Source organism: Nipponia nippon, unplaced genomic scaffold (assembly GCF_047370975.1).
Source record: "Nipponia nippon isolate SJK-2023a ecotype South Korea unplaced genomic scaffold, ASM4737097v1 scaffold_36, whole genome shotgun sequence".
Taxonomy (NCBI): Eukaryota; Metazoa; Chordata; class Aves; order Pelecaniformes; family Threskiornithidae; genus Nipponia; species Nipponia nippon.
In genome coordinates this window covers 3,022,351-3,032,975 of record NW_028262354.1, presented here as the reverse complement: position 1 = coordinate 3,032,975, position 10,625 = coordinate 3,022,351, and the positions used below count along the sequence as shown (strand labels likewise).

General features: G+C 72.2%; 3 protein-coding genes across 3 annotated transcripts; all 3 read right to left on the bottom strand.

Moving 5' to 3' along the window:
- Nucleotides 1–398: 398 nt before the first annotated feature.
- Nucleotides 399–3,312, bottom strand: LOC148053915 (SMAD family member 6-like). The gene is made up of 4 exons (XM_087772528.1): nt 2,892–3,312; nt 2,091–2,504; nt 1,822–1,935; nt 399–1,156 (listed from the first exon to the last, which is right to left on the bottom strand). Exons 2-4 carry the CDS (start codon nt 2,482–2,484, stop codon nt 621–623), a joined length of 1,044 nt encoding a protein of 347 aa, XP_087628654.1. The 5' UTR covers nt 2,485–2,504; nt 2,892–3,312; the 3' UTR covers nt 399–620.
- A 774-nt stretch (nt 3,313–4,086) lies between these two features.
- Nucleotides 4,087–8,812, bottom strand: FLAD1 (flavin adenine dinucleotide synthetase 1). Its single transcript, XM_087772184.1, has 8 exons — nt 8,654–8,812; nt 7,773–8,532; nt 7,155–7,302; nt 6,853–6,951; nt 6,571–6,760; nt 6,110–6,183; nt 5,254–6,027; nt 4,087–4,192 (listed from the first exon to the last, which is right to left on the bottom strand). Exons 1-7 carry the CDS (start codon nt 8,789–8,791, stop codon nt 5,892–5,894), a joined length of 1,545 nt encoding a protein of 514 aa, XP_087628310.1. The 5' UTR covers nt 8,792–8,812; the 3' UTR covers nt 4,087–4,192; nt 5,254–5,891.
- Nucleotides 8,813–9,238: 426 nt separating this feature from the next.
- On the bottom strand, nt 9,239–10,545 carry CKS1B (CDC28 protein kinase regulatory subunit 1B). Its single transcript, XM_087772157.1, has 3 exons — nt 10,366–10,545; nt 9,536–9,663; nt 9,239–9,458 (listed from the first exon to the last, which is right to left on the bottom strand). The coding sequence occupies exons 1-3, from the start codon at nt 10,422–10,424 to the stop codon at nt 9,406–9,408; spliced, it is 240 nt and encodes a 79-aa protein (XP_087628283.1). The 5' UTR covers nt 10,425–10,545; the 3' UTR covers nt 9,239–9,405.
- Nucleotides 10,546–10,625: the final 80 nt, after the last annotated feature.

Sequence of the window (10,625 nt, the reverse complement as noted above, 5' to 3'; positions counted from 1 at the left end):
CTGTGCTCAACTGCCCCAGAACCTGCCCCAGCCCTCTCCAGCTGTGCTCACCTGCCCCAGCACCCACCCAGGGGCGCTGCCTGCCCCTTGCCCATCCAGCTGTGCTCACCTACCCCACACCCATCCAGCTGTGCTCACCTACCCCACACCCATCCAGCTGTGCTCGCCTGCCCCACACCCCCAGCTCGCTCCGCGTCCCCCCCCGCCTGCCACGGCCCCCAGCCCCCTCCCCCGCCCTGGGGCTCTGCCCCACCGCCTCCCCCGCGTCCCCCCCCCCCCCCCCCGGCCGCCCTCCCCGGGCCTGGACCCGGCTGCCTACCGTGCAGGGGGGAGTCCCGCATCCTGCTTTTCTTTTTTTACAAAAATAAGATAAATTAAAATAAATTTAACCATTAAAATAAAAAAAAAAAGAGATTAAATAGTGCCCTGCGTCAGCGAGAGACCCGCGGCCGGGGGCGGTGGGTGCCGGCAGGGCGGTGAGCCAGGCAGGGGGGGCACTGGACCCCCATGGGGCTGGGGCAGAGGGTCCCAGCGAGGGTCCTGGAAGGGTGGGGGGCAGCGAAAGGGCCCCCTGGCTCGGGGTCCCCGTACCCCCACCTCGGGGGGCTCCCTGGCCCCCCTCAGCGCGGCCGGTTCAGCAGGACCTCCAGCCAGCACGGGCAGGAGGTGATGAACTGCCGGGAGTAGCAGGGTCCCCAACCCTTGGCAAAGCTGATGCGGACGCTGTGGGGGTCGCAGGGACCCTCCCCGGGGAGCCGCCAGCCCCCCGCGCCCCCCGCCCGCTCGTAGTCGAACACCTTCGCCGAGTAACCGGGCAGCACCTTGAGGACGGTGAGCCCGCGGGCGCCGGGGGATCCCAGGGTGGGCGAGCTGACGAAGATGGGGTGCTCGCTGCGGTTGTAAGCCCACACGCCGCCCGGCTCCCGGCTCAGCAGCAGCCCCCGGCCGATCTTGCCGCGGGCTCGCCGGACGGCGCGGCTGCGGTGGGCGGCCGGCAGCTGGCCCAGGCAGAACCCGCTGCCCCGCGGCAGCTCGCAGAAGATGTTTACCGACGCCTCGTGCACGGCGTAGAGGCGGCCCACGCGCGTCCGATGCTCCCAGTAAGCCAGTTTGCACCAGTAGCCATCCTTAACGGTGCTCCACGAGAGGCTGGTGTCTGGTGGGGGAAAGCAGAGCCGTCACCGACGGGCAGAGCCACCCGCCGCTGCGCAGCCGGAGGGGCCAAGGGGAGAGGTGATGGGGAGGGCACGCAGGGGCCGGCGGAGCGGACAGACGGATGGACGCGGCGCCTCGCGGATGTCCCAGCACAGGCTCTGGCGCGGGGCGTGAGTCACTGGAGCCGCTGCGTGCCGGCACGTAGGACTGGGCCGTCCCTGGCCACCCTCCCTGGGGACTGCGGTGAGGGGGGTCCCCGGGCGAGGGGAAGGTGGGGCCCCGGCAGCCAGCGGCCCGGTGGCCAGCAGCCAGGCTGGAGCCGCGGCCGTGTGCGTCAAGGCACATTGTGTGCGTCCCCGTGGGCAGCGCTTCCTCCGGTGGGGAGCCCGGCGCCGCCAAAAATAACAGGAGCTGCGGTGGGGGGGCCGAGCCCGGGCTGGTCCCCCGGCAGGAACCCCTCGCCCCGCACCGCAGCCTTTCCTCCTGCCGGCTCTGCTCCCCAATTTTTGGGCTCTGCGTCCGGCACCGCCGTACCCCGACCGGCAGCGGGGTGAGGGCAGAGCTCCCTGGGGGATCGGGGCTGCGGGTGGTGGGGCCAGCCCTGCCTGACCCCCCCCGACCCGGTGGGACCCTCTGACCCCCCCCAACCCGGTGGCACCCTCTTACCTCGCCAGTCCCCGCCGTTGTAGCTGAACTCCAGGAGCTGGGTGCCGGGGTGCTGGGGCTCCTCTGGCCAGGAGGGACCACAGGGCGCCTTCGAGTAGGGGGGCGGCGGGGTCTCTGGGGGGGGAGAGAAGGGGGTGAGGGGCTGGGATGCACATCCCGCCCTCCCGGAGCCCCCCTGAGCCCGCCGGAGCCCCGAGCCGGCCCTGGAGACCAGGGGTCGGAGGGTGGGTGGGCAAGGGGGGGGCTCCGGTGGAGCTGCCGGCACTCACCGGGCACAGCCAGGCGGCTGAAGTGATGGGGGTTGCAGCAGAGCACGGCCACGTCCCCGCAGCCCCCCCGGCCCCCGGCGCAGTAGCAGAGGTGCTTGAGCTCGTGGGGCTGGCGGAGGTCGGGCCAGCGGTAGAGACGGCAGAGCAGGACCTGGGGGGGCAGCGCCTGCTTGGCCCCCCGCGGTTCCCCCCGCGGCGCCCAGACGCAGCCGGACTCCCAGGCACCCCGGCTCTCCACCGCCTGCACCAACAGCTCCAGTTCCTCGTCCTTCAGCTTCTTGAAGAGGGCGTGCGCCGCCGGTTTGAGGGCACCGGGGCCCTCCTCGGGGCCGGCTGCCATGCAGCGTTGCCGCCACAGCCGCCTCACCAGCCCGGCACGGCGTGAGCGGAACATGGGGCGGTGGCGGGGACGACCTGCGGGATGGGGACGGGCGTCACCCCCCGCGCCGGGAGGGTGCTGCGACCGCGGGGGTCCCCATCGGGGACCCACTGCATCCTCCCGCCCTGGCAGAGCCGCACTCCCCTTCCCCGCCGGGGCCCTGGCAAGGCCACCCCGCGTCCTTGTCCCCCACGTCGGCGTACGCGAGGACATAGCGCTGCTCCCAGGGGGACGGGTGTCCCCGAGGCCACGTCGGGACATGACCCCAAAACCAACCCCCTGTGCAGGGGAACCTGCCCGTGCCGGGACGGCGAGGGCAGGGGTCTGCGCGCCCCTGCCTGCAGCACCCACCCGCCCCCCTGCCACCCTCCCGGCGCGGGGCTGGGCGAGGGGTCTCTGGGGAAGGGGGGGGTCTCACTCACGGCGGGTGGTGGAGCTGGGTGCGAGGAGCCGGGGCTGCACATGGGGCCGCGCTCTCGGGGCGGCCAGCACCGCTCTGCCTGCGGCGCGCTGCTGCCAGGACTTTTTCCTGTGCCGGGACGGACTCTCCCCTCCCCCGGATCTCCCCGTTTGGGGAATTCATTGATTCGCCCCATCCCGGCCAGCCCCGGGGCCGAGCCGACGCCGAGGCCAGGACGCGGCAGGCGCCAGACGCGTGGGCTCCGGTGGGCAGCAATGCCCAGCGCCGCGTCGGCCGCAGCCGGGAGCCCGGATGGCACCAGTGCCACAGGGCAGGGTCCGGCTGCGGGAGCCGACCTGGGCAACGGGGAGCGGTGGGGCGCAGCGGCAGCGCGCCGTCGCGGCAGCCCCCAACCCTGCCTGTGCCCACGCAGCAGGTGCAAGGTGCCCGAGCGCCCCGTGGCACCCCGGGCGGGGGTCCCTGCCGCCCCCCAGCCCTCCCTGCGGCCGGGGCCCCCCCGCAGGCGCCGGGCGAGGGTGGGAGCCCGCTCCACAACAAAGCGGCTAATGTAAACGGGACCCTTATCCCGCGTGGGGCCGCGCTTCCTGCTCCCGACTTCCCGCCGAGATAAGGGAGGCTGCGCTGGCGCCAGGCGCTGCCGCCAAGGCCGGGGCACGCGGAGCTTCCCCTGCGCCGGGGACAGGGCCGCGGGCAGCCCCTGCACCGGAGCCAGGCACCGGCACCGAACCGGCGCAAGCAGCGCCGGGGCACGGCGGGCTCAGCCTGCTGGGGGACCCCCAGCCAGCCCCGCGGCAGGGCCCCGGCGCCCCTCGCGTCCCGCCGGCCTTGACCTTTGCCGCAGCTCTAGCCAGGCCCTTTGGGGACATTTTGCTTCGGCTGCTTCCCGCCGGCTGTTGGCAGCGCCGGTGCTGGCTGGGTGTGCGGGGCTGGGGCAGGAAACGGCCTGGAGCGGGGACAAGCGGAGACGCTCTTTAAACAAGGGGCTGAGTGACGTGCGGGGATAAAGCCGGCGGAGGGGCCAGCAGAGCCACGGCCCCCGGCTCCTGCCCTTGGCCCCAGGGGGCCCGGGGCCCCTCGGCCGCAGGCGGAGGTGACGGTGCAGGCTGGGGTGCCTGGGTCCTACCCGGGGCGAGGGTTGGGAGGGTTTTGGGGGTGATGCGTCCCCAGAGCCCTCCCCAAACACGGCCAGGCGGTCAGGCGCTGCGCAGGTTTATTGGGGTCTCTGTGACCGGGGGGGTGGGGACGCAGGCTGGAGTGGGGTCCCGGCACTGGGGGTCCATCAGCATGGGGTGACAAGCAGTCCTGGGGAAGGGAGAGAGGCACAGGGGGTGAGGACCCCCTTATTGGCACCACAGCTGCACCCCGTCACCCCCCAGGAGCACCACGGCTGGGCCCCTGTCACCCTGTCACCCCCCAGGCACCACGGCCAGGCCCCCGTCACGCCCCAGGCACCACTGCAGGGCCCTTGTCACCCCCAGAAGCACCACCGTTGGGCCGCCGTCACCCCCCAAGCACCACAGCCGGGCCACCATCACCCCCCAAACACCACAGCTGGGCCCCCATCACCCCCCAGACACCATGGTGGGGCCCTTGTCACCCCCAGGAGCACCACCGTTGGGCCCCCGTCACCCCCAAGCACCACCGTGGGGCCCCTCTCACCCCCAGGCACCACTGTGGGGCCCTTGTCACCCCCAGGAGCACCACCATTGGGCCCCCGTCACCCCCCAAGCACCACTGTGGGGCCCCTGTCACCCCCCAGGCACCATGGCCAGGCCCCTGTCTCCCCCCAAGCACCACGGCCGGGCCCCTGTCACCCTGTCACCCCCCAGGCACCACGGCCGGGCCCCCATCACCCCCCAGGCACCACAGCTGGACCTCTGTCACCCCCCCAAGCACCACGGTGGGGCCCCTGTCACCTTGTCACCCCCCAGGCACCAGAGCCAGGCCCCGTCACCCCCAAGCACCACGGTGGGGCCCCTGTCACCCTGTCACCCCCCAGGCACCAGAGCCAGGCCCCGTCACCCCCCAGGCACCACAGCTGGACCTCTGTCACCCCCCAAGCACCACGGTGGGGTCCCTGTCACCCTGTCACCCCCCAGGCACCAGAGCCAGGCCCCGTCACCCCCCAGGCACCACTGTGAGGCCCCTGTCACCCCCAGGAGCACCACCATTGGGCCCCCGTCACCCCCCCAAGCACCACCGTGGGGCCCCTGTCACCCCCCAGGCACCAGAGCCAGGCCCCGTCACCCCCCAGGCACCACTGTGGGGCCCCTGTCACCCCCCAAGCGCCACAGCTGGGCCCCCGTCACTCTGTCACCCCCCAGGCACGGTGCCGAGCAGGCAGCTGAGGGCAGGGCACTCACCCACGGTGCAGGGGCAGGCAGGGGCTGCCGGGGGTCCTGCGGCGTCGGGGGGGAGCTGGTCCCTAGTCCAGCAGCTCGCGGATGCACCAGCTGCAGAGCAGGAGGTAGACGCACTCCCGCAGCAGCCGCAGCAGCCAGGAGCCCAGGCGCAGCCCCAGGGAGGCCCCGGCGGATGCCGGCAGTGCCACGGCCCGCGCCGCTCGCCTGGGAGGGTTCGGCAGCCGGGCCGCCGCAGTCCAGAGGAGTCGCATGGCCGACGAGGGATCAGCGGGGTCTGACGCGGCGAGGCTGACGCGCGGGTCCCTGGCAAGCGCTGGAACCTGCTCCATTCTCCGCGCTTCAAAAGCCTCCACAATAGTGGGCGCGGGGAGGGGGCACTGCCCGCGGACCCTTTTGTTCGGGCAGAGCTGACCTCACGCCCTGTCCCGCTCCCGCCAGAGCCCCACGGGCCCCAAAGGGACCGGCAGGGCCAAGCGCGAGCACGATGCAGACCGCAGGCTGAGCGCAGCAGGTTTATTCAGTGCTGGCAGGCAGCAGATTTATTCAGTGTCATCCCCGGCAGCGCCAGAGATGTCCGCAGGGGAGCCGACCGCCGGCAGCGTCCCAGCAGAATCTCCCCGATCTCAGCCCGCAGGCCTTCACTGGCGAGAGGTGCGCTCATCTTCCTCGTTTTCCAGCTCGTAGGCGGGCCGGTAGCTCTCCCGGCCCCGGGGATCGGTGTAGCGCAGCGCCGGGTTCTTCAGCGTGTTGGCCATGCTCCCCAGGGAGGTGTAGCTGCGGAGGGAGAAGGCGGCTGCAAGGCTGCGGCCGGGGACATCAGCCGTGCCCAGCAGGGAGGGCAGCACCGGTCGCTCACCCCTTGTCGTAGAGGATGCAGTAGGGGACAAAGAGCTTGCGCAGAAACTCCCAGATGTCCCGGTAGGTCCAGTCCTGCAAGCGGAATTGGGCAGAGATTGCCACAGAGGCAGGTGGGTTGCCCCCTCGCCCCCGGAAGCCAGCCGGCCCCCGGCAAGAGCACACGGGAGAGCCAGCTGGTCCCCAGGGCCCCAGAGCACCCCAGTCCCTCCCAGTGCCTCCCCAAACGCAGGAGAAGCCCCCGGCGGGCAGGAACGAGCCCTGCCTGACAGCACCAGGCAGCGAGGGGCACCCACGGCCACGCAATGGGGCAGGAGATGCTCTGGGGAGAGGGGGAATTGGGAGGGAAGTCCTCCGGGATGGAGGTGGATTCACGCCGGCTTCCAGCCGTGTCACTTTAACCTGCCAGGCTCGCTCCCCTGCCGAGCCGGGACAGCCCCGGTGCCGGCGCAGGCCACGTACCAGCAAAGGGTTCACCCGCATGTAGCGGGGCCAGTCGGGGTCCGTCACGCAGGTGGGCGTCAGGGTGCGCGAGTAGGGGTCCGTCCGCCGCGTCCCCATCAGGACGGCCTCCAGCTGCGGCTGCTGCTCCTTCAGGCAGGCCAGGGCCTCCCGGATGGAGCCCTCCACCGTGCAGAGCTGGACCTTGTACCTGTGCAGGCAAGGACGGGCAGCTGCCTGCAGGGGCTGTGGGAAACGCTGCTCATCCCCCTGCCCGGCGGCCCACTCCTCTCTGCTCCGTACCTCTGGACGGTCGCCTGGATGAACTGCTCCATTTCGGGGAAGGGGGACACGATGCGGATGTAGAGCACCTGCAGCTTCTCCTGCCTCGCCGGGTACCGCCTGGGGAGAGACCTGTCGCAGCTGGGCTCCGGCAGACAGCAACCGGAGGCAGGGCAGCCGCCCAGTCCTCACGAGCGGCGCCCCAGGAATCCGCTTTTTCCCCCGGAGCGGGGCAGGGGAGAGCCCTGGAGCCCCGGCCGGTGCCCGTGGGACCCCCTCACCCCTGCCCCAGGCCGGGTTGGCAGAGCCCCGCAGCCGGGTACCTCTCCACGGCGGCGTGGACAAGGTGCAGCAGGGCCGTGCAGTCCTTGCCGCCGTTGAAGCCCACGCAGAGCTGGGCCAGGCTGTACCGGTCCAAAGCCTCCTCGATGGTCCGCAGCGCTGCTGCCACCTTCTCCCCCAGGGCTGAGCCTGCCGGGGAGGGGATGGTCGGCGCCCGCCCAGGGCTAGACTGCCTCGGCGCTGCCCCAGGGCCTGCGGCACCTCGCCCTCTGGGCATGTCTTGTCTCCAGATGCACGGCGGAGCCACCGCCGGCACCGCAACCTGGAGCCAAGAGCTTGCGCAACCCGCAGGTCTGCGCCACGGATGGGACAGGGATCCTGCCTGCGCGGGGGAACCGCGGCACCGCTCCCCCTAACGCATGCTGAGCTCTCGGGGACCGGCGCCAGCTGGTTCTAACTGGGTTTACGGGTCCCACTCCCACCTGTGTGGGACAAAGCCCATTGCAGCTGTAGCACCAGCACCCCTCAAGCCCCCCAGCGCACCAGAACAGGCAAGCTCTGCTCCCAGGCCGCTCTTCCCACTGCCCTGCTGGGCCGCAGGGTCCGCGCAGGAGCAGTGCAGAGGCACCGAGCCGTGCTGCAGCACCTCTTCCCTGTACCTGACTCAGCCAGGCCGTAAACCTCCGCAGCTGCCGGCGAGACGCAGTCCGTCACCAACGGCACGACAATGCCCGGCGGCAGCTTCTCCGTCAAGAAGCGATACGCTTCCTCCAGGTCCTGCTCCGACTCCGAGTCCAACGTCAGCTTCACGCGGTAGTAGTTGTTGGCCCAGTCTGGGTAAGAACCCAAGCTGACGCGACCCTGGAAGGCGGCGTCGGCCTGGTCCAGCACGGGCGCGATGAGGAGCTCGTCGGCCGCCACGTAGATGGCGCGCGAGTGGAAGCGGGTCCGTTCGCTGCGGAAGAGGTGAGCGAGGCCGTCCAGGGCGCGCTCCATCAGCGCCGGGATGCCGGGGAAGATGTAGACGTTGCGTACGCTGACCAGCGGGTACTTGAAAGCACCGCCCGTGCGCCCGTCCGTGCCGTAGTTGAGGCGGGAGGACTCGGGGACGCGAGCCAGCTTCATCTCGGGGCACTGCGCGTCCGTCTTGCCGAAGAACTTGTGCACCAGGGCCACCAGCTCGGGGTGGGGGGCGACCCTCTCCCCGAAGGCCCTGGCCACGGCCTCGAAGGTGACGTCGTCGTGCGTGGGGCCGATCCCCCCCGAGGTCAGCACGTAGGTGAAGCGGGCGGCGAAGGCGGCCACCTCGCCGGCGATGGCGTCCACCTCGTCGGGGACCACCGAGATCCGGGCCACCTTCACGCCCAGGGCGCGCAGCCGCCGGCACATGAAGAAGGAGTTGGTGTCCTGCGTGTGGCCCTGCGGGGGGACGGGACGGAGACACCCGTGACGGCGGGGCGCCTCGGGCCCGCTAGGCCGCGGCCCGGGAGCAGGCCCCGGTTCGCCCCCGCCTCGCCCCAGGCCCAGGCCCCGGCCGCACCTTGAGGATCTCGTCGCCGATAACGATGATGCCGGCGGTGGCGGGGGAACCCCGGGCCGCCGCGGGGCCGGAGGCCGCCATGGGGCGGGAGGCGGCGGCGCCCAGGACCCCGCGCGCCCCCCGCAGCGCCCCCCACATGGACCCGGCCGCCGGCGCAGGCCGCCACACCGCCCCCGCGCTCTCATTGGCCGGGGGACACGCCCGTCACCGGACGCTGCCAGCGCGGATTGGTCGGGAGGCGGGAACACGCGGGGACGGAACCATGGCGGCGGGCAGGGGGGGTCGCTCGCTTCCCCCCCCCCAACCCGGTGTGGCCGTGGGTCCGCCCGACGTGCGCTCCCCGCGGCACCGGCAGCCCCGCCCGGCACCGGAGACCTCCCCAACCCCCCCCCCCCCCCGATCTTACCGATGCCCCAAAGCACCGGGAGCCCCCCCCCCCCCCCGAGCCCGGGGAGGAGGGGGAAGCCCTCCTCTCCCCGGTTACCGGGAGGGCGCCCCACCGCCCAGGCGGGACGCTCCGAGGCACCGGCAGCCTCTCAGCCCGTGTGTGTGTTCCCCCCCCCCAGCACGGCAGCAGACGGGAGCTCCCAAACATCCATTTATTGAAGCTTTGGGGTGCGGCGCCGGGGGTCCCGGGTGGCACCGGGCCCCCCCCGACGCGGCACGGGGGTGAACCCCCCCCAATCCGGTAACACCGAGGAGGAGGAAGGTGCTGGCTCAACTCGGACGAAGCGGGGATTTCGGTGGCTGCTTCACTTCTCCGGTTTCTTGGGCAGCGGGCGGCGGAAGAGCAGGATGTGGGGCTCTGGGGGGGGGGGGGGGGGGGGGGGGTCAGCCGGGCCCCCCCCCCGGTGCCGCCGCCGCCCCCCGCCCGGGGCTCACCTGGTTCGTGGATCATGTAATGGACCCAGCCCTGGCTCTGCTGCACCCCCAGGTTTCGCCACTCCGACTCCGACAGCAGATGGGTCTTGGGGACCAGCTTGGCGATGTCCTTGGGCAGCATGACGTGCCTGCGCCCCCCGCGCCGCTCAGCTCGGTACCGGGGACCCCCCCCCCCCCCCCGCGGTATGGAGCCGTTATGGGGCACCCCCCCCCCCGCCTTCACCGGTAACTCCCCTCCTGTCCCCTACCCCCAGCGACCCGTTAACGGCCTCCCCCACACCGGGGAGCCGTGAGTTGGGGACCCCCTCCCGGGAACCGTTACCGGGGACACCCCCCCCTTACCATGCAGATGTTACCGGGACACCCCGCCCCCCCGGGGAGCCGTTACCAGGGCAACACCCTTCCCCCCCGGGGAGCCGTTACTGGGACCCCCCTTTACCAGGGAGCCGTTACCGGGATGCCCCTTCTCCCCCGGAGATCCGTTACCGGGGACCCCCCCCCCCCCTTACCAGGGAGCCGTTACCGCGACACCCCGCTCCCCCCAGGGAACCGTTACCGGGACACTCCACCCTCCCCCTCCCCCCGCGGATCCGTTACCAGGGCAACCCCCTTCCCGCCCTACCGGGGAACCGTTACTGTCCCAACCCCCGCCCCGGGAACCGTTACCGGGACACCCCGCCCTCCCCCCCCCCCCGCGGATCCGTTACTAGGACAACCCCCTTCCCGCCCTACCGGGGAACCGTTACTGGCCCTCCCCCCCCCCCCACCAGGGAGCGGTTACCGGGACTTCCCCCCCGGAGCCATCACCGGACTCCTCTCCCCCGCCTCACCGGTACTCGAACTCCTCGTCGTCGTACTTGTCCGAGTAGTAGATCTGCTTGTGCGCCATGCCGGCGGGCCGCGGTCCGCCCCCTTCCCGGCAGCCCCCGCCGCGCCCCTCGCCTCAGCGCCCCGCCGGGCCGTTGGCGCCCCCGCCCCTCCCACGGCGCTTTCAAACGCCGCCGCCCCGCGCTTCCATTGGTCGGCGCCTCAAGGCGGGCTGCGCGTCACGGAGGCGGGGCGAGATTCCATTGGTCGGCGCCGGAGCGAC

What these genes read in the sequence shown, in the direction of transcription:
- LOC148053915 (XM_087772528.1), bottom strand. Translation starts at nt 2,484, where the DNA reads ATGTTCCGCTCACGCCGTGCCGGGCTGGTGAGGCGGCTGTGGCGGCAA. An exon ending in CAGCCGCCTGGCTGTGCCCG is followed by an intron (nt 1,936 to 2,090) that starts GTGAGTGCCGGC and finishes CTCCCCCCCCAG; the next exon opens with AGACCCCGCCGCCCCCCTAC. An exon ending in CAACGGCGGGGACTGGCGAG is followed by an intron (nt 1,157 to 1,821) that starts GTAAGAGGGTGC and finishes TTCCCCCACCAG; the next exon opens with ACACCAGCCTCTCGTGGAGC.
- FLAD1 (XM_087772184.1), bottom strand. Translation starts at nt 8,791, where the DNA reads ATGTGGGGGGCGCTGCGGGGGGCGCGCGGGGTCCTGGGCGCCGCCGCC. An exon ending in GTCCACGCCGCCGTGGAGAG is followed by an intron (nt 6,952 to 7,154) that starts GTACCCGGCTGC and finishes GTCTCTCCCCAG; the next exon opens with GCGGTACCCGGCGAGGCAGG. An exon ending in ATCCAGGCGACCGTCCAGAG is followed by an intron (nt 6,761 to 6,852) that starts GTACGGAGCAGA and finishes TTGCCTGCACAG; the next exon opens with GTACAAGGTCCAGCTCTGCA.
- CKS1B (XM_087772157.1), bottom strand. Translation starts at nt 10,424, where the DNA reads ATGGCGCACAAGCAGATCTACTACTCGGACAAGTACGACGACGAGGAG. An exon ending in GACGAGGAGTTCGAGTACCG is followed by an intron (nt 9,664 to 10,365) that starts GTGAGGCGGGGG and finishes CGGGGGGCGCAG; the next exon opens with GCACGTCATGCTGCCCAAGG. An exon ending in TTACATGATCCACGAACCAG is followed by an intron (nt 9,459 to 9,535) that starts GTGAGCCCCGGG and finishes CCCCCCCCCCAG; the next exon opens with AGCCCCACATCCTGCTCTTC.